General features: G+C 49.2%; 1 protein-coding gene across 21 annotated transcripts in view; it reads right to left on the bottom strand.

The window, feature by feature from the left end:
* fam13c (family with sequence similarity 13 member C) overlaps positions 1-18033 on the bottom strand; it is a 304619-nt gene that overhangs the window by 131339 nt on the left and 155247 nt on the right. For 20 of the 21 annotated variants that reach the window (XM_072478901.1, XM_072478903.1, XM_072478904.1 and 17 more), the window contains 2 exons: positions 13831-13978; positions 13459-13524 (listed from right to left, as the gene is read on the bottom strand). In XM_072478901.1, coding sequence (XP_072335002.1) covers positions 13459-13524; positions 13831-13978 — 214 coding nt within the window. Of the gene's footprint in view, positions 1-13458; positions 13525-13830; positions 14383-18033 lie in introns of those variants that run through there. The other variant, XM_072478907.1, reaches the window with a different exon arrangement.

The following is an 18033-nucleotide window of genomic DNA, read 5'->3' as shown; positions in this document are numbered from 1 at the left end:
TCTTCTATCCGTTCTCGAGCCTCCCAGTTCATAAATAACAAAAACACTTCCTAAGTAAATATCTCGTCTTCATGGCCTCAAGAACACTGGACAATTTCCTCCCCTGGGAAATGCTGAGTTCCCAGGCTTTCGGCACTTGGCTGGGTTTTCCTTGGACCCATAGAATTCCTGTACTGCAGAAGGAGGCCATTCGGCTCATCGAGTCTGCAATGACCCTTTGAACGAACACCCTACCTAGAGGCACTCCCCCATCCTATCCCTGTAACATCATAACCCAACCTAACCTGCACATCGCTGGACACTAAGGGACAATTTAGCATAGCCAATCCACCTAATCTGCACTTCTTTGGACTGTGGGAGGAAACCAGAGCACCTGGAGAAAACCCACGCAGATACGGGGAGGATGTGCAAACACCACACAGGCAGTGACCCAAGGCAGGAGTTGAACCCGGGTCACTGGCACTGTGAGGCAGCAGTGCTAACCACTGTGCCAGCATGCCGACACCCAGAATGTAAAGTTTTGATAACGTCTGGCAGTGGGACCATCGCACGGCTGGGATCCAAGCCTAGGACCCGTATGTGCAGGCGCCCCTTCAAATGTGCATCCATCAGGACATTTGAATTGGATATTGATACTCTCACAAGTTCAGAACGTACTATGTTATTCCCATCCACCCCCGAGAATTTTACATTTAGGCTGTCAGCTAAGGCTATGCTGGAAGAACATTGTAGTGGGAGGGACTGGTACATATAGGGTTAATATGGGACTGAGAATAGCACCACCACATAGCGATGTAAGAAGGCATGTGCTCCAGAGGCAAGATCAGTCGAGAGATAGACAGAGATATGTAAAGGTCTTTGATGAAGTCAGCTCCATACCTTAACTCACTACTGTATATGAGCATACAGTTATGGATCATTAATAAAGACTTGCTGTTAATATACCCAAGATTACAAAGCAAGATTCTTCATGGTGGCAGCATCCAGACCAAACACCCTTGGGCTGGATTCTCCGTTTCTGAGGCTAAGTGCCGGCACCAACGGAGAATCCGTGTTGTTCCACGACAGAAGAATCGGCGTGACTCCCTCACCAATTCCAGTACCGGTGAGGGCTAGCACCGGCGCCGCTTGGAATACATGTGGATCATGCGGAGAATGGCCGGAGAATCGTTGGGCCCCGAGCCACACATGCGCAGAGCTGACAAACTGCAGCCGCGCACACCCGCACCCCACCGGTCACGCCGGGAAACATAGCGCCGGCCATGCTGGACCACTACCCGCCCACTCCCACAGCCCACCCCTGGCCACACCCCACCACTCTCCACAGCCCTACCAGAAGCCCCCCGGGCAGCGGCACGGATGTCGGTCGGGTGTGGCGGCGCTGGACATTGTCCACAGCCGGCACGCCAGTTTCCCGACTGCTGTGACCACACGTCGCCCGCGACGTCGGGAACTCGGCCCATCAGAGGCGGAGCATCATCGTTCTACATTACTGTGCAGGTGGTACTCAGTCCCACATTAACCCTGTCTGTGCCAGACCCCTAACCCACACCTCCCTACAAGTCTTTATCCCATGGATATAGAGTTACTTAGTTTACTTCAATTCTTTACATTATTAGAAGTCATGTACAATTTACCTTACTGTTACAACTTATTCTAAAATTATTAACATTAACAATATTCTCACTGCCCCATCACTCCCCTTCAAACCTTCAGTTTTCTCTGCCTGCTGAGATAGACAAATTTACAGCCTAAAAATCACAAAGGTACTCATTTCCCACTCTTTCACAGCTTTTATCTCAGGGTCTCAGCATGAGCAGCCCTATGCCAGGGAGGAGCCTCGTTCTAGCACACTGGTTAGCATAATTGGTTCACAGCTCCAGAGTCCCAGGTTCGATTCCCGGCTTAGACTGCGGAGTCTGCACATTCTCCCCGTGGGTGCGTGGGTTTCCTCCGGGGGCTCCGGTTTCCTCCCACAGTCCAATGATGTGCAGGTTAGGTGATTGGCCATGATTAGCTATGATAAATTGCCCTTCGTGTCCAAAAACGTTAAGTGGGGTTACTTGGTTACGGGGATAGGGTAGAGGCGTGGACTTAAGTAGGGTGCTCCATTCAAGTGCCGGTGCAGACTTGATGGGCCAAATGGCCTCCTTCTGCATTGTAAATTCTATGATTCTAAGACACTAATTAACAATTTATGATGTACTGTGAACCCCAGTGCCATTATGATTCTGGGATACCTCTCATTGATAGAGGGTGTTGAGCTTTCTAACCAGTGGTTTGTAACGAAACTGCGGTAGAATTCTGCAAAAAGAAAATATGTTTGTTTTTTCCTTTCCCAAAGGTTTTCAGGGGGGTTTCTTCTGCTCCAGGAAAAATATCAATCGTGGTTCAAGTCCACGACTGCACCTCCATGCCCTAAACCACTTGCAATATCCCCAAACCCCGTGCTTCCCTAGTCTCCCTCACAGAATCACAGAATTATTATGACATAGAAGTCCATCATGTCTGCACTGAGTCTTTAAATAAGCATTATTACTTTGTGCCATTCCCTTACCTTTTCCCAGTACCCCTGCACATTATTTAAATAGAAACAATCATCTAATGCCCACTTGAATGCCTCCGTTGAACACGCCTCCTCCACACTTCCAGGCAGTGCAATCTAGCCCTGAACCACTTGTCACGTGAAAGTTTTTTTAACACATCACATTTGCTTCTTTTGAAAATCACTTTAAATCTTTGCCCTCTTGTTCTTGATCATTTCACTAGTGGAACAGTTTCTCCCTATCTACTCGGTGCACCCCCCTTATGACTTTGAACATCTCTATCAAATCTCCTCTCGGCCTTCTTCTGTCCAAGGAGCACAGTCCCAATCTCTCCACTCCCTCATAACTGAAATTTCTCATTCCTGGAACCATTCTTGTAAACCTCTTCGTCACTCTCTCCAATACATTCACATCTTTCCTATCGTATGACGCCCAGAACTGTACACAATATTACAGCTGTGTCTAGTGTCTTGCAGAAGTTCAGCATAGCCTCCTTGCTTTTGTACTCTGTGCCCCTTTTAATTAAGCCCACAGTATTGAGGTGAATTTTCCTCCGGCAAGATTCTCCGTTCCGCCGGCAGCGGGTTTCCCGGCTGTGTGGGGTGGCTACAATGGGAAATCCCATTGGCCAGCGGCAGAACAAAGAATCCCCCTGCCAGCGATGACACACCGCCCAGAAACACACGGCTGGGGAAGTGGAGAATTCACCCCTATAAGTTTTATTAACTGCTTTCTCACCTGTCCTGCAACTTTCAATGATTTCTGCACACATACACCCAGGTCCCTCTGCATCTGCAACCTTTTCCAATTTTACCCCTTATTTTATACTGTCTCTCCATGTTCTTCCTACTAAAATGCATCACCTCCCACTTCTCTACATTGAACTTCATCTGCCACCTATCTGCCCACTCCAGCAATATGTCTGTGTTTATGTCCTTTTGGCTCATCTACCATCTCACCCTCACACTTGCCTTCCCAGTGCATGTAGTGAAGCATCAAAAAGGTTGGTTTAACCAAGCATAATATAAACTAAAGTAACACAGTTTACAAAACATATTTTTAAATTTAAAATCCTACACAATTTCAAACATGTATATTTGCAACAGCCGGGCCAGAATTTTACGATGCTCAGGCGACTGCACATCTGACCCGAAAGTGCGTAAAATTGCGCGAAAGGCATCGCGCATCCGCACAATGTTTTGGTTCGCGGGTCCCTGTGAGAGTTTGAAGCGTGCCTGCTGACATTCATGCCAGAAAGGCCAGGCGGCCTTTACATCTCAGCTTCAACCTCAACCCAGTGTGGGCTGAGCTGTCAGGGGGAAATAAAACTTTTAAAGGTTTCTGGGGACTGAGGTCTGTGTTTGAATGTGCTGCCGAGACACTCTTTGCATAGTTTTTCCATCTCTGTTTACCTTGCACAGATCAGCAGCTGCCTGAGACAGCCCCGCACTGGCTGTCCCCCTGAGAGAGAGCATTAGAAGCGCCAGTCCACACCCACTATTTTCTCAGTGTGTGGAATTATCAGGTATTACAGTACCCAAGAGGCCGAAGACCATTGATTAAACCTAGGAGTTTACCATTGGCTGTTGGTATGTAGCTCCGCCTTGACAGGCGGGGTATAAGAACCGGTGCCATCCCAGCAGCCCTCACTTTCTGTACCGAAGCTGCTGGGGAACAGTTCTAGTCGATTAAAGCCTTCAGTTATGTTACAACCTCGTCTTTGAGTGTAAATGATCGTGCATCAATTTAATCGACTACACTTAAGCTGAAAAGATGGATCTCCGAATCAAGCTGGAGTGTCTACAACTCAGCCCCCACGCAGAGAACTCGGCGGCGAGATTTAAGCACTGGCTGGCGTGTTTTAAAGGCTACCTCGAGACGGCCGGAGGCACCCCCTCAGGAGAACAGAAACTGCATCTCCTGCACTTGAGAGTAAGCCCTGGGATCTTCACCCTCATCGAGGAGGCGGAGGACTACAATGCTGCGAGCGAACTGTTAAAAGGACATTATATCCGCCCTGTAAACCAGGTCTACGCACGTCACCTGCTTGCAACTAGACGGCAAAGCCCCGGGGAATCGTTGAAGGACTTCTACCGTGCGCTACAGGTGCTGGGCAGAAACTGTGGCTGCCCGCAAGCCCCACTGTGGCAGCCCTTCCCCGTGTCCCCGCAGGCCTGCGCTGTAAGACGGCCCGCTAACTCCGTCGGGCCCCGCTGTTTCTTCTGCAGGCAGGCGAAGCAACCCCGCACGTGCTGCCCGGCCCGCACCTCCACCTGCAAAGGGTGCGGCAAGAAGGGCCATTTTGTGGGGGTCTGCCAGGCACGAGCCTTGGCCACGGTCTCCAGCGATTCCGGACCACCGCGGCAACCTTCCCTTCGGGCCCCAGGCGGCCAGCATTCACCATCACCCCCCCTATTCTAGGACCACATCCGACCCACGGGCGCGGCCATCTTGCCCCTCGGACATCATGCTGGACGGATGGGCGCCGCCATTTTGTCCATCCCACCGCCATTTTGTCCATCCCCGACCACCATGTGCGATCCATGGGAGACGCCATCTTGGATGGGGCCCCAGGCCCCCAGCACGGCCGACTACACGCTGCCTGATCACAACCCGCAACTGCTCCATCTGGCCTCGGTGACGCTGGACCAAAATCGACCTCGAACACTCGCAACAGCAACGACGACGGTCTTCATCAACGGCCACGAGACGTCTTGCCTGATCGACTCTGGGAGTACGGAGAGCTTTATACACCCCGACACGGTAAGGCGCTGTTCACTTGTTACCCACCCCTGTAAACCAAAGAATCTCCCTGGCCTCCGGGTCACACTCAGTGGAGATAAAGGGGTTCTTCATAGCAGACCTCACTGTCCAAGGCAGGAAATTCAACAAGTTCCGCCTTTATGTCCTGCCGCACCTCTGCGCGGCTACACTCCTGGAATTGGACTTCCAATGAAACTTGCAAAGCTTGACCTTCAAATTCGGTGGCCCTATACCCCCCTTACTGTCTGCGGCCTCGCGACCCTTAAGGTCGACCCGCCTTCCCTGTTTGCGAACCTCACCCCGGATTGCAAACCCGTCGCCACCAGGAGCAGACGGTACAGTGCCCTGGACCGGACCTTCATCAGGTCAGAGGTCCAAAGGCTACTGAGGGAAGGGGTCATTGAAGCTAACAACAGTCCCTGGAGAGCTCAAGTAGTGGTGGTGAAGACCGGGGAGAAGCATAGGATGGTCATTGACTACAGTCAGACTATCAACAGGTTTACACAGCTGGATGCGTACCCTCTCCCCCGCATATCCGACCTGGTGAACAGGATCGCGCAATACAAGGTCTTCTCCACGGTGTATCTCAAGTCCGCTTACCATCAGCTACCCCTCCACACTAGTGACCGCAAGTACACTGCCTTTGAAGCAGATGGGCGGCTCTACCAATTTTTAAGGGTTCCCTTTGGTGTCACTAATGGGGTCTCAGTCTTCCAACGCGAGATGGACCGAATGGTTGACCAGTAGGGCTTACGCGCAACGTTCCCGTATCTTGATAACGTCACCATCTGCGGCCATGACCAGCAGGACCACAACACCAACCTCCAGAAACGTCTCCAGACCGCGAAGATCCTTAACTTAACATATAAATGCGTATTTAGCACCGACCGCCTAGCCATCCTCGGCTACGTGGTGCGAAATGGAGTTATAGGCCCCGACCCTGAACGCATGCGCCCCCTTATGGAAATCCCCCTCCCTCACTGCCCCAAGGCCCTGAAGCACTACCTCGGGTTTTTCAGTTATTACGCACAGTGGGTCCCTAACTACGCAGACAAAGCCCGACCCCTAATCCAGTCCACAACCTTCCCCCTGTCGACGGAGGCCCGCCAGGCCTTCTGCCGCATCAAAGCAGACATTGCAAAGGCCACGATGCGCGCCATCGATGAGTCCCTCCCCTTCCAGGTCGAGAGCGATGCGGCCGACGTAGCTCTGGCCGCCACCCTCAACCAAGTGGGCAGACCCGTGGCCTTCTTCTCCCGTACCCTCCATGCATCAGAAATTCACCATTCAAAGAACAAAGAACAACATTGGACATTGGAGGCATTACCTGGCCGGCAGGAGATTCACTCTCCTCACTGACCAACGGTCGGTGGTGTTCATGTTCGATAATGCACAGCGGGGCAAGATAAAGAACGACAAGATCTTACCGTGGAGGATGGAACTCTCCACCTACAACTACGAGATCTTGTACCGTCCTGGGAAGCTAAACGAGCCTTCCGATGCCCTGTCCCGCGGCACGTGTGCCACCGCACAAGTGGACCACCTCCGAGCCCTCCACGAGGACCTCTGCCACCCGGGGGTCACTTGTTTTTTCCACTTCATCAAGACCCGCAACCTGCCCTACTCCATCGAGGAGGTCAGGACAGTCACCAGGGACTGCCAAATCTGCGCGGAATGCAAACCGCACTTCTACCGTCCAGAGAGGGCGCACCTGATAAAGGCTTCCCGTCCCGTCCCACGCCTCAGCATGGACTTCAAAGGTCCCCTCCCCTCCACCGACCGCAACACGTATTTCCTGAACGTGAGTGACGAGTACTCCCGGTTCCCATTCGCCATCCCCTGCCCCAACATGACCGCAAACACCATCATCAAGGCCCTCCAGGGTTCCTTTACACTGTTCGGGTTCCCCGCGTACATACACAGTGATAGGGGGTCCTCCTTTCCTCCTTTATGAGCGACGAACTGCGCCAATTCCTGCTCAGCAAGGGCATCGCCTCAAGCAGGACGGCCAGTTACAACCCCCGGGGAAATGGGCAGGTAGAGAGGGAGAACGGAACGGTCTGGAAGACCGTTCTACTGGCCCTACGGTCCAGGAATCTCCCAGTCTCCCACTGGCAAGAGGTCCTCCCGGAGGCCCTCCACGCCATCCAGTCTCTGCTCTGTACAACTACCAATCAGACACCTCATGAACGTCTTCTTGTCTTCCCCAGGAAGTCCTCCTCCGGGACCTCGCTCCCAACCTGGCTAGCAACACCGTGACCCATCCTGCTTCGGAAGCACGTGCGGGCGCACAAGTCGGACCCGTTGATCGAGAGGGTCCACCTGCTAACTAACCCCCACTACGCCTACGTTGCATTGCCTGACATCTCCCGCCGGAACCCCACGCGCACCCGAACCATTACCCCCCCCCCCCCACAGCACCTCACTGGAGGGTCAGTCCTCCCGGCCACTCCTGCCTAGGCCATCCCACCCACCGACGCCCCCTACAGGCACCCCCCTCTCGGACCAACCGTGGGCCCCACCAGCGCCGTCTAGGGGTGACGAAGCTGCCATGGAGGCCGACGCCACGCTCCCGGAGTCGCAGACGCCCGGACCCCCACCAGAATCACCACCGAAGCCCAGACGATCCAGGAGGACGACCAGGCCACTCGACCGACTGAATGTTTCACTGTAACTATAACCGTAAACGTACACTGAATGGATATATCTCCCACATTTGTATAATATTCTCGACAACTCTGTAAAGAGGTATCACGTACCTCCGTATCTGATCATACCATGTAGATGCAATAATAACCACTTGCCACCACCCCCGCTGGACTCTTTTTTAACAGGGGGTGAATGTGGTATTATCAGGTATTACAGTACCCAAGAGGCCGAAGACCATTGGTTAAACCTAAGAGTTTCCCATTGGCTGTTGGTATGTAGCTCCGCCTTGACAGGCGGGGTATAAGAACCGGTGCCATCCCAGCAGCCCTCACTTTCTGTACCGAAGCTGCTGGGGAACAGTTCTAGTCGATTAAAGCCTTCAGTTATGTTACAGCCTCGTCTTTGAGTGTAATGGATCGAGCATCACAGTGCCTGCCCTCTTCCCGCCACCCGGGCAGTGCTCAACCTTTCCCAGCGCACGTTTCACGTGGGATGCTCGTTAACCGGCCAGCCAGCATGAAATCGGGTTCTGGGGAGCGGTCGTGGCCGGGAATGCGTTTCACACCTACTTCCAGGCCCACCGAGAATGCTTGTCCGGCGGAAATAAACTTCAGGCCCAGGTTCAAACCTTGCAGTGGTACATGGCCAACTGACTCGTGCCTCTAATTAATCCCTTTCGCAACTTTTCTCTGGGCTATACAGAGAATCGCCACTGCACCCCCTGCCCCTACACCATAGATTTAGGGTTCCGTTATGTCAACTTTGCACTGCTTCTCACCCATTGCCTGTTGGTACAATTCCATTCACACTCGGCCAATTTAGATCCACCTGAGACTTTATTCCATACAATTCACTTTCAATGTTCTCTGGCCCCATAGCAGTTCAAGGTCATTTTCTGATACCATACCCATTGTAACGCTTCTCCTTTTTTTACGAAGGTTCGACCAATTTAAACCTTTAGCAGCCTGTCTGGATGATGAGTAACATTTTCCACTGCTCCTCCTCCAATGGATTGGAGAGGACTTTTTTTGTACTTTGCCTTCAACACAACTGACCCCACCACAAATCCTCTGGTAGCTCACAGAGATACATAACCAAAAAGCCAATTGCTGCAGCTTTAATTATTCTTTGAAATGGTGGCTATTACAAATCAAACCAGAAGTCGGGTTATAATTGAGAGTTTTACTTCCATATGAAGCGTACATGACAGAAGTTTTTTCTTTATTCGTTCATGTGGGTGTCGCTAGCTGGGCCAACATTGATTTGATTTGATTTATTGTCACATGTACCAAAGTACAGTGAAAAGTATTTTCCGTAACAGCCTCCCCGAACAGGCGCCGGAATGTGGCGACTAGGGGTTTTTCACAGTAACTTCATTTGAAGCCTACTTGTGACAATAAGCGATTTTCATTTCATTTCATTTTTCTGCGGCCGAGGGAACGTATAAGTATGTACATAGTAGGCAAAAAGAATAATCAACAGAGAACATTGACAAATGGTATATCGACAAACAGTGATTGGTTACAGTGCGGAACAAGGGGCCAAACAAAGCAAATACATGAGCAAGAGCAGCATAGGGCATCGTGAATAGTGTTCTTACAGGGAACAGATCAGTCCAAGGGGGAGTCGTTGAGGAGTCTTGTAGCTGTGGGGAAGCTGTTCCTATGTCTGGATGTGCGGGTCTTCAGACTTCTGTACCTTTTGCCTGAAGGAAGGGTCTGGAAGAAGGCAATGCCAGGGTCGGAGGGGTCTCTGATAATGTTGCCTGCCTTCCTGAGGCAGCAGGAGGTGTATACAGAATCGATGTGGGGGTGGCAAGCTTGTGTGATGCGTTGGGCTGAGTTCACCACACTCTGCAGCTTCTTGCGATCTTGGACCGAGCAGTTGCCATACCAGGCTGTAATGCAACCGGATAGGACGCTCTCTATCGCACATCTGTAGAGGTTTGTGAGAGTCCCATCCCTGAGAAAATTTAAGAGTCAAACTGATTGCTGTGGGTCTGGAGTCACATGTAGGCCAGACCGGGTAAGGATGACAGATTTCCTTCCCTAAAGGACATTAGTTAACCAGATGGGTTTTTACAACAAATGACATTGGTTTTATGGTCATGATTCGACATTTAAATCCAGATTTTTATTGAATTCAAATTTCACCATCTGCCATGGCGCAATTCAAACTTGTGTCCCCAGGGCATTACTCTGGGTCTCTGGATTACTAGCCCAGTGACAATACCACTACGCCACTGCCTCCTCCCATGATTACACAATAATCACCACATATTGTTATGGTGATGGAGAAGGAAAACATGGAATTATAGACAGAAATATTGCACTTTAAAAAGTTCCGAGAATATGAACGCGATTGAATGGCTTCGCTGCACCCAAAAAGCAGCTCACCTCAGCGCAGCATGGCTGATAGAAGCTGGGACACACTGCTCCCGGGATCTACCCAGCTCGCAGTGCCTCGTGAGATCCACATTTTGGCAAATCTGCATATTTTGCGAGACAGCTAGGGTGCGATTCTCCAAAATGGAGACTAAGTGTTCGCGCCGTCATGAACGCTGTCGCGTTTCACGACGGCGCGGAACGGCAAGGGGACAACCTATTCTGGTCCCGACAGGGGGCCAGCATGGCGCTGGAGCGGTTCATGCCGCTCCAGCCTCCCTTCCCGGTGCCAAATAGGCACCGCGCCAACCCGCACGAGTGCAGGTGGGCCGCGCCAACCCGCGCATGCGCGGGGGACTTCTTCAGCGCGCCGGCCCCTACACAACATGACGTGGGGGTTCAGGGGCCGGCCGCGCAACAAAGTAGGCCCGGGGGGGGGGGGGGAGACGCCGGCCCGCTGATCGGTGGGCCCCATCACGGGCCAGACCCCATCAGAGACCCCCCTCCCACAGGCTGCCCCCGACCCTTCGCACAGAGTTCCCGCCGGAAGTGACCAGGGGTGAACGGCGCCGGCGGGACTCTGCCGTTTACGCACGGCCGCTCGGCCCATCTGGCCCGAAGAATCAGCGGCCCGGCCGCGGACATCGGCCTGCGACCAGCGCCACACCAAACGCGGCAGCGCAAACAGTGCCAATTCTCCGTACCTCGGAGAATCGTGCACCGGCGTCGGGGCGGCTGTGGTGTTTCTCCAGCCCGGCACGGGGCACGGAGAATCGCGCCCCTAGTCTCACTTTAATGTGCAGATTCCCAAGTTACCCGAGGCATTGCGATCTATGTCCTTCGCCAAGGAGACCTCGGGAGAGCGCTGTTCACTACTGGTCTCCACAAATATTGACCGGACGGAACTGCACTGGTGGGGGTCTCCCAGGGGTATGGAGGCCCCCAGGTGCATGCCCTCTGGACAGGGTAGCACCTTGGCATGTTGGTGCAACCTGGCACTCCCAAGGTGTCCAGGTGGCATGGGCACTGCCGGGGTGCCAGGTTGCCACTGCCAAGGTCCATACTAGCATTTTATGTGCGCTGGCTATTGGGCCCAGGGTGCCCTATGCGGGTGTTGCGGGGGTCACGCCAGGGGCCTCGGAGATCAGGACACCATTTAAAAATGGTGTTCCAATCTCTCTGAGGAATTACGGTGAGCAGAGCTCCTCAGTGCATAATATGGGGCTATGTGCGGCCTTGGCCACGCATTCCCCGCTGAGGCCCCTTATCTGATGTGAGTGGCGTTTTATAGCCATATGTTTCTCGGCATGATGAGTGCCAGGAAACACATGGCTAAACGCGCTTGCCATAGGACATTTAGCAAAATCGCGTCCAAGATTTAACGTATGGACACAAACCCCAAAGATGGCAGAGAATGTGTAGTTAGCCACTTACAGGAATGACTGTAGGGTGTATCTCTCAGGGACAATAGAACCCCTCCCTGTATTTCCAATCAAGGCACTTCTAAAAGCATCCAAGGACTGATTATCAACCCCAGTAAAGGCAAAGGCGCATAATGGCTATTTCATCTGAAAGACCCTGGGTGTGATTGCCAGGACAGATTAGTGTATTCGGGTTTCCAGTTGGCATTCACAATGAAGGGGTTAAAAGCCAGATGAGAGAGCTGCCCTGGGCCTGCCTGTGTGTCTGTCTGTTGGTCTGTGTGTGTGAGTGCTGTGACGAAAAGCAACTGGAAGTTTTCCAGACTGCAGGTGTGTGCTCCAGTACCAGAGGCAGTGTTCTTGTAAAAAGGAAATAACCTTCTTTTGCTGAAATATCTAAAAACTCTCTTTCTCTCTCTCTGACTGTGGAAGTCAACCAGCCAGTAAAAGGGTTGCAGCTGAAAACAATAACTGAAATCTCTCTACCACATCAATCAACAGAGAATGAATTTGCAATAGCCGCACATGTCATCATCTACTCCTCGAAACTTATATTTATTTAGTATTGGACTCAATTCTTACTTCTAATCTGTATTAATGTAGATGTGCATGTTTTACCATTTTTCCTAACCTTTTTAGTAGTTAATAAATTTACTCTATCTTAGTTAAGAAAGCCTGGTTAAATTGGTTCCTTTTTAAACATAACTATTGGGTCTGGACAAGGTATCCAAGGGAAAGGGAACCTTGTTAGATTAAGCCTTTGTTGCTACCAGCAGAGGGTGGGTTGACTAAAGACAGGGAGCCAGTCACCTCTCCTCACCCGGGATTGGAACAATTTTGGGATATCCCAGCTGGGTGGTGACAAATCGAGGGGTAACGCCCGGACCAACAACTTTTGGGGAACCTCACCGGGGGCTGATCATAACAACACAAAATGCGCAATCCAAGTGCAAAAGTCTGCAATGAGGTAATGACTTTTCAGAAATCTAGCTTTTCAGTGGATCCATTGGCCTTGAGGCTAGGCTCTTTATTGAGTTAATGAGTCACTGTTGAGTATTAAATCACATCCTCATGAATTTCTGGTGAGGTAGTTGGTACTCTTCTGGCCCAAACTTCATTCTCCATCAGTTACAGCCTGCATCTCTTACGACGTTCCAACAACTGAGCTCCTACCTCTAGCCCTTGCAATTTTAAAACAGGCATCCCTGTTAATCCCATGACGTCGAGCCGCCCAGACAACCTCCAGCAATGCTTCAAACGTCTTTCTGAATAAAACTGCAGGTCAAATGTTATTATTACAATGGGGCTACTAGAGTGTGTTGTCGACAGAGACAGGCTTTAAAACAAACTGATAAGCCAGCTCTTTGAATCAAAGGAACAAAGTTGATAATTCAATCAAGGAAATGAACCGGTTTTGATCAAAGGTGTCAGTCAGTCTGATTTTCACACGAAAGAAGGAAGCAACTGTGACTTTGTCAGTCACCCGCCTGATGATAAAGTCTCAGGGAACACGCCCATGCCCTGTGGATGGATGGTGGGGGTAGGCGTTAACGGGAACATAAAATAAAAAGAAGGCATTCCCTCACGTGCAGTACTCCAACTGGGACAAGCTGTCACAGGCAGTAAATGTGACTGGGGTTAAAGGGCAGGATTCAGAGTTTCAAATCAAAGCATGAAACAATATAATGTACTTACCATCGCTATCTCTCTGTTGATGCATTAATTTGAAATCAATAAAAGGGGCAATGATGGTGCTGTGTTCTGACAAAACAAAACAAGTGTAGAAAATAAAACAAAACTAGAAATGCAAGGGCAAACATTGATAATTATAACAATGAAAATTAAAAATCCACTTCTAATGATAAAAACCTCAACTCCATGATATAATGAATGAGAAAAAGAATAAAAGATGATTGACACTAACGTTTTGTAACACAGTAGCTTGGCAGAGCATCAAGTTACAATGAATTCTAAGGTGTTGCACCCGCAAGTACAGGGCACTTTCTGTATCAAAGTAAGACGTGAAAGCTTTAATTGTTCTAGCTGCAAATATAGTAGGTATCTTACCGCCACTGCTTCCTTCATCACCAACCCCATTCCGACCGGGCGGAGGCGGTTGCTCCTTGCTATGTTGTGTTGCAGGACTTTCCTCCGGGCTTGGCAAGAATGTGGAGCACAGGTCAACGTCAAAGGCTTGCAGCTTCATCAAGGAGTTCTGCAGGCAAAAGCAGAACATGATGCCATGAAACACCAGCACAGACGCCAGCTCTGCCCACAGCCGTACCGCTGAGCTTTCAGTGAGAGGTGTCTGCTGCAGTAGCAGCAGCAACACCACCACCCCGGGGTACTTGTGTGAAGGCCAGCGGTGATGCGTCGAACTTAAAGCCATCTATTCAGGATGACTAACATGCTGCTCTGGGCTCCGCAGCAGAAAGCACATCTCGGATTAGACCTTAAATTGTGACCCGAGTCCAGTGGGAACACTTATTCCGTTAGCAGTCCGTGATTTGTGACTCAGCCAATCTGACACGCCAGCCAGATTAGATTGTCCCTAATGCTCTGCCTCCGTGCAATAGTTTCATCCAGGCTGCTGACATCATCTCTGGTGACAATTTGCCCCTCCCAGTGCAGTCCATTCATAAAAGCCAAGATCAGATCCAGTGATGCCCCTACGAATGAATCAGGCAATGCTTTACTTCACTACATTGACCTGCACTAAATGTCTTCTTCGTGAATAGAAATATTGATTTTTTTTTCCCCCCTGGATTTCACCAGCTGGCGTTTGAACCAGTTTCAGCCACCAGCTACAAACGAGAGTCAGCAGGATATTTATATCTGCTCAGAGAGAGCCCTTTTACATGAAGTCTTTCAGCTATTACCCCCTAGATTCTAACATGCAGGGTTGCCCTTTCAAAATCATTACAGAAAAATGCCACAGAACCTTGCAGCAAACATACCCTTCATTTTAAAAAAAAGCTGAAGGCTCGTGACAACCTGACTGCAATGAATTGACTGTTTCCAGCATCTCTCGTGCCCATGGGGGGAGGGGGAGTCTGCAACAGTCACATACGCATGCAAATGTGTAGTCCTGCACGTCTTCAGGCAGGAGCTGACACACAGCAACCTGCCGATACCAGTCAGAAATGATGCTCAATTTGAAGCTCGTTCAAATGTCTCTCATCTGACCACCGCGGGTACCAGAAACGTGCAAACGGAAGCGTGTCCGTCGATAGTGTTCCCATTAAATTCAACGATGAGAAGGACACATTGAGGCTTCTGTCACTAATTTTTAACGCCTTTTAGAAAATTTTCAACAATTTCCGTTATGCAGTCCCGTTCCTTTTGAAACCGAGGGCACGGCACAGGAGCCCGAGTCAGGGGGAAAGAAAACTTGATACTCATACACTGAAGGAAGGAGCAGGTAGCAAAAAACAAAATAAACCCTTGGCCAAAGCTTTGAGGAGGATCTCGGGAGAGGCGAGAGTTCAGCGCATGGATGGCTGAAGGCACAGCATTGGAAGTCACAAAGGGCTGCATGGTAGCCACACCAGGGTCACGGGTTCGATTCTGGCCTTGGGTGACTGTGTGGAGTTTGAATGTTCTCCCCGTGTCTGCGTGGGTTTCTTCCGGGTGCTCCGGTTTCCTCCCACAGTCCAAAGATGTGCCCATTAGGTGGGGTTGTGGGGATAGGGTGTGGGCCTGTGTGGGGTTCTCTTTCGGGACATCAGTGTAGACTCGATGGGCCAAATGCCTCCTTCTGCACTGTAGGGATTTTGTAAAGGGAGGTATGAAAAGAGGCTAGAATTGGAAGTTTTCAGAGTGTTGTCAGACAGGAGGAATGTTTACAGACATATTAGAGTTTTCTCATTTTACACTTAAATGTGGAGTTAATTTAATTCTCTTATTGCCCACAAAATGGAGGTAATAAGAATAATCTTTGTTCGGGTACACAGAGGAGAGTTCAGAATGTCCAAATTACCTAACAGCACGTCGTTCGGGACTTGTGGGAGGAAACCGGAGCACCCGGAGGAATCCCACGCAGATACAAAGAGAACGTGTAGACTCCGCACAGACAGCGACCCAAGCCGGGAATCGAACCTGGGACTTTGGAGCTGTGAAGCAACAGTGCTAACCACTGTGTTACCGTGCTGCCCACAAATGTTAACTGTCACTGCAGGGACCACTCAAGGTCATACAAACCAAATGTTCTTTTCCATCGGAAACTAGGGGGTTGGAGAGTAAAATGGTCAGTTGCTCACCAATTGCAAGCTATCTACCTGACACAAACAGCCAAGATTTATGCCACTAAATCCATTTGTAATTAAAAGGCAAATCTTCACAGATTTAACAATGAATAAAACATTGCGCTCGAATATCATCACCCTTCACTGATTGCAGGAAATTAAAGTGTCTTGTGAGAAGGTCAGTGTATTTTCAAATAAGATGACAGCTTGATTTTGATATGACACTCTCAATGTAGCAGAAATATATTATCCATCCAAAAGTTGGATTGCCAGAATTTTTAAATATCTATTTATAGTTTGCTTTAAACTACAGATAAATACTAATAAAGGTTAATTGTACATCTAATTCCCCAAATTCCATTCCTAAATATCACAACAAATTATTCATAAATATGCTGATTTGCCAATGCAATATCAAAATGGATGGACAATTTTCCATGATGTTTATGCGCATTAATCAAGATGTAAAAACTGGTTCACTAAACAAAATTGAATTTTTTTGCTCTACATAAACTTAGCGTGCAGTCTAATTTTTCCTTCTCACGTAAAAAGCATCCATACCATTAAAATTCTCTATCATACATGCAAAGTATTACTTTTTGCTCATCCATGTGATGTGGGTTGCACTGGCAACACCACCATTTATTGCCTTTCCCTAATTGCCCTTAAGGTACAACTGAGTGGCTGCCCGGCCATTCCAGAGTGTGGCTGAGAGTCAACCACATTGCAGTGGGCCTGGAGTCACGTGTGGACCAGAACATGAGGATGGACGATTTCCTTCAGAATTAATAAGACATTAATGAAACAGATGGGCTTTTAGAACAATCATGGTCACTGTTATTTATTCCAGCTTCTGTTTATTCCTGATTTATTTAATTAACTGAATTTAACATTCACAGCTGCCGTCGAAGACACTTCAGACACGTACAAGCTTTCCTTTAGGTAGGCACTCAACATATTGTGCACCCCCAACCAACAGCCACACTTTCCATCTGCTCCTATGTACCTGAGTCACTAACTAATTCCCACCAGCTGAACACAATTACCCCCCAGTTGACATACAATGAACATGCAATGGTGAATTTGCCCTAACATTTCCAGATCTCTAAAATTACTCGTCCTCGATCATAACCACTTCGGCCACCATACACCCACTTGATCATAAGGCAAAGAATGACAATCACAATTGACTGCAATAATTCAGTAAAGCAAACTGAGTTCATTGGTTCAAATACCCTACTGGCTAAATAAAAAACACTCAAAAGCAAGTTCCCTTGATCATGTATGAAGAGCTACCAGTCACTGAGCAACAACCACCACAAATTTAACCAGTTGAATTACTGATTTATTTTCTCCTTCAAAGCTACCATTTCCAAAAAGTACAAATTAGTACATCTTCCCTTCCATCTTCCTTAATGTCCCAAGCTTGAAGCAGAAGATGAGATAAAACTAATTTCATAGTGAAATGAACAATTAATTGCAGGGAAGGCCACTCATTTACGCAAATGTGTGCATACCCGAGGTGTTCAAGTAACACTCATACAAAACCCGCTGATAAAAGTGCAATCTGACGTGTTCAATCACTGCACCTTAGTAGCCCTGATTGTCTTTTGTGGATTGCATTAAACAAACTAGCAAATCCTCACATTCACCATTCAGCAATGCCACAGGTGACCTGTTAGATGTCAAACTTTGTTACAGGAGCAAAGCAATGAAGGATATTTTTTAGTTGCAATCCAAATGTCAAATTTACAAAGTTAGCTAACTGAACAACAATTGAACTCAGTGACCTCAGCTGTGTTCATCTGCAGCAATTGACTCTTCTGGTCATAAAGAAAAAAAAACACATTAACTGCTATTCCACTACAGCAGCAAGATCAAACAGTCTGCTTTATATGTTATATACATATGTGCAAGGGGATGTATTTATAGAGCTGATGTGGGCCCCTCCGCAGGAGATATATTAATACAGTCATTTTCAGAGTTGGGGTCGCGATCCGCAGGTGGGTCACGGGCGGGTGTCAGA

Source organism: Scyliorhinus torazame, chromosome 16 (genome assembly GCF_047496885.1).
Source record: "Scyliorhinus torazame isolate Kashiwa2021f chromosome 16, sScyTor2.1, whole genome shotgun sequence".
Taxonomy (NCBI): Eukaryota; Metazoa; Chordata; class Chondrichthyes; order Carcharhiniformes; family Scyliorhinidae; genus Scyliorhinus; species Scyliorhinus torazame.
Note: the sequence above shows the minus strand (reverse complement) of the source record. Positions and strands in the feature narration are given on the sequence as shown.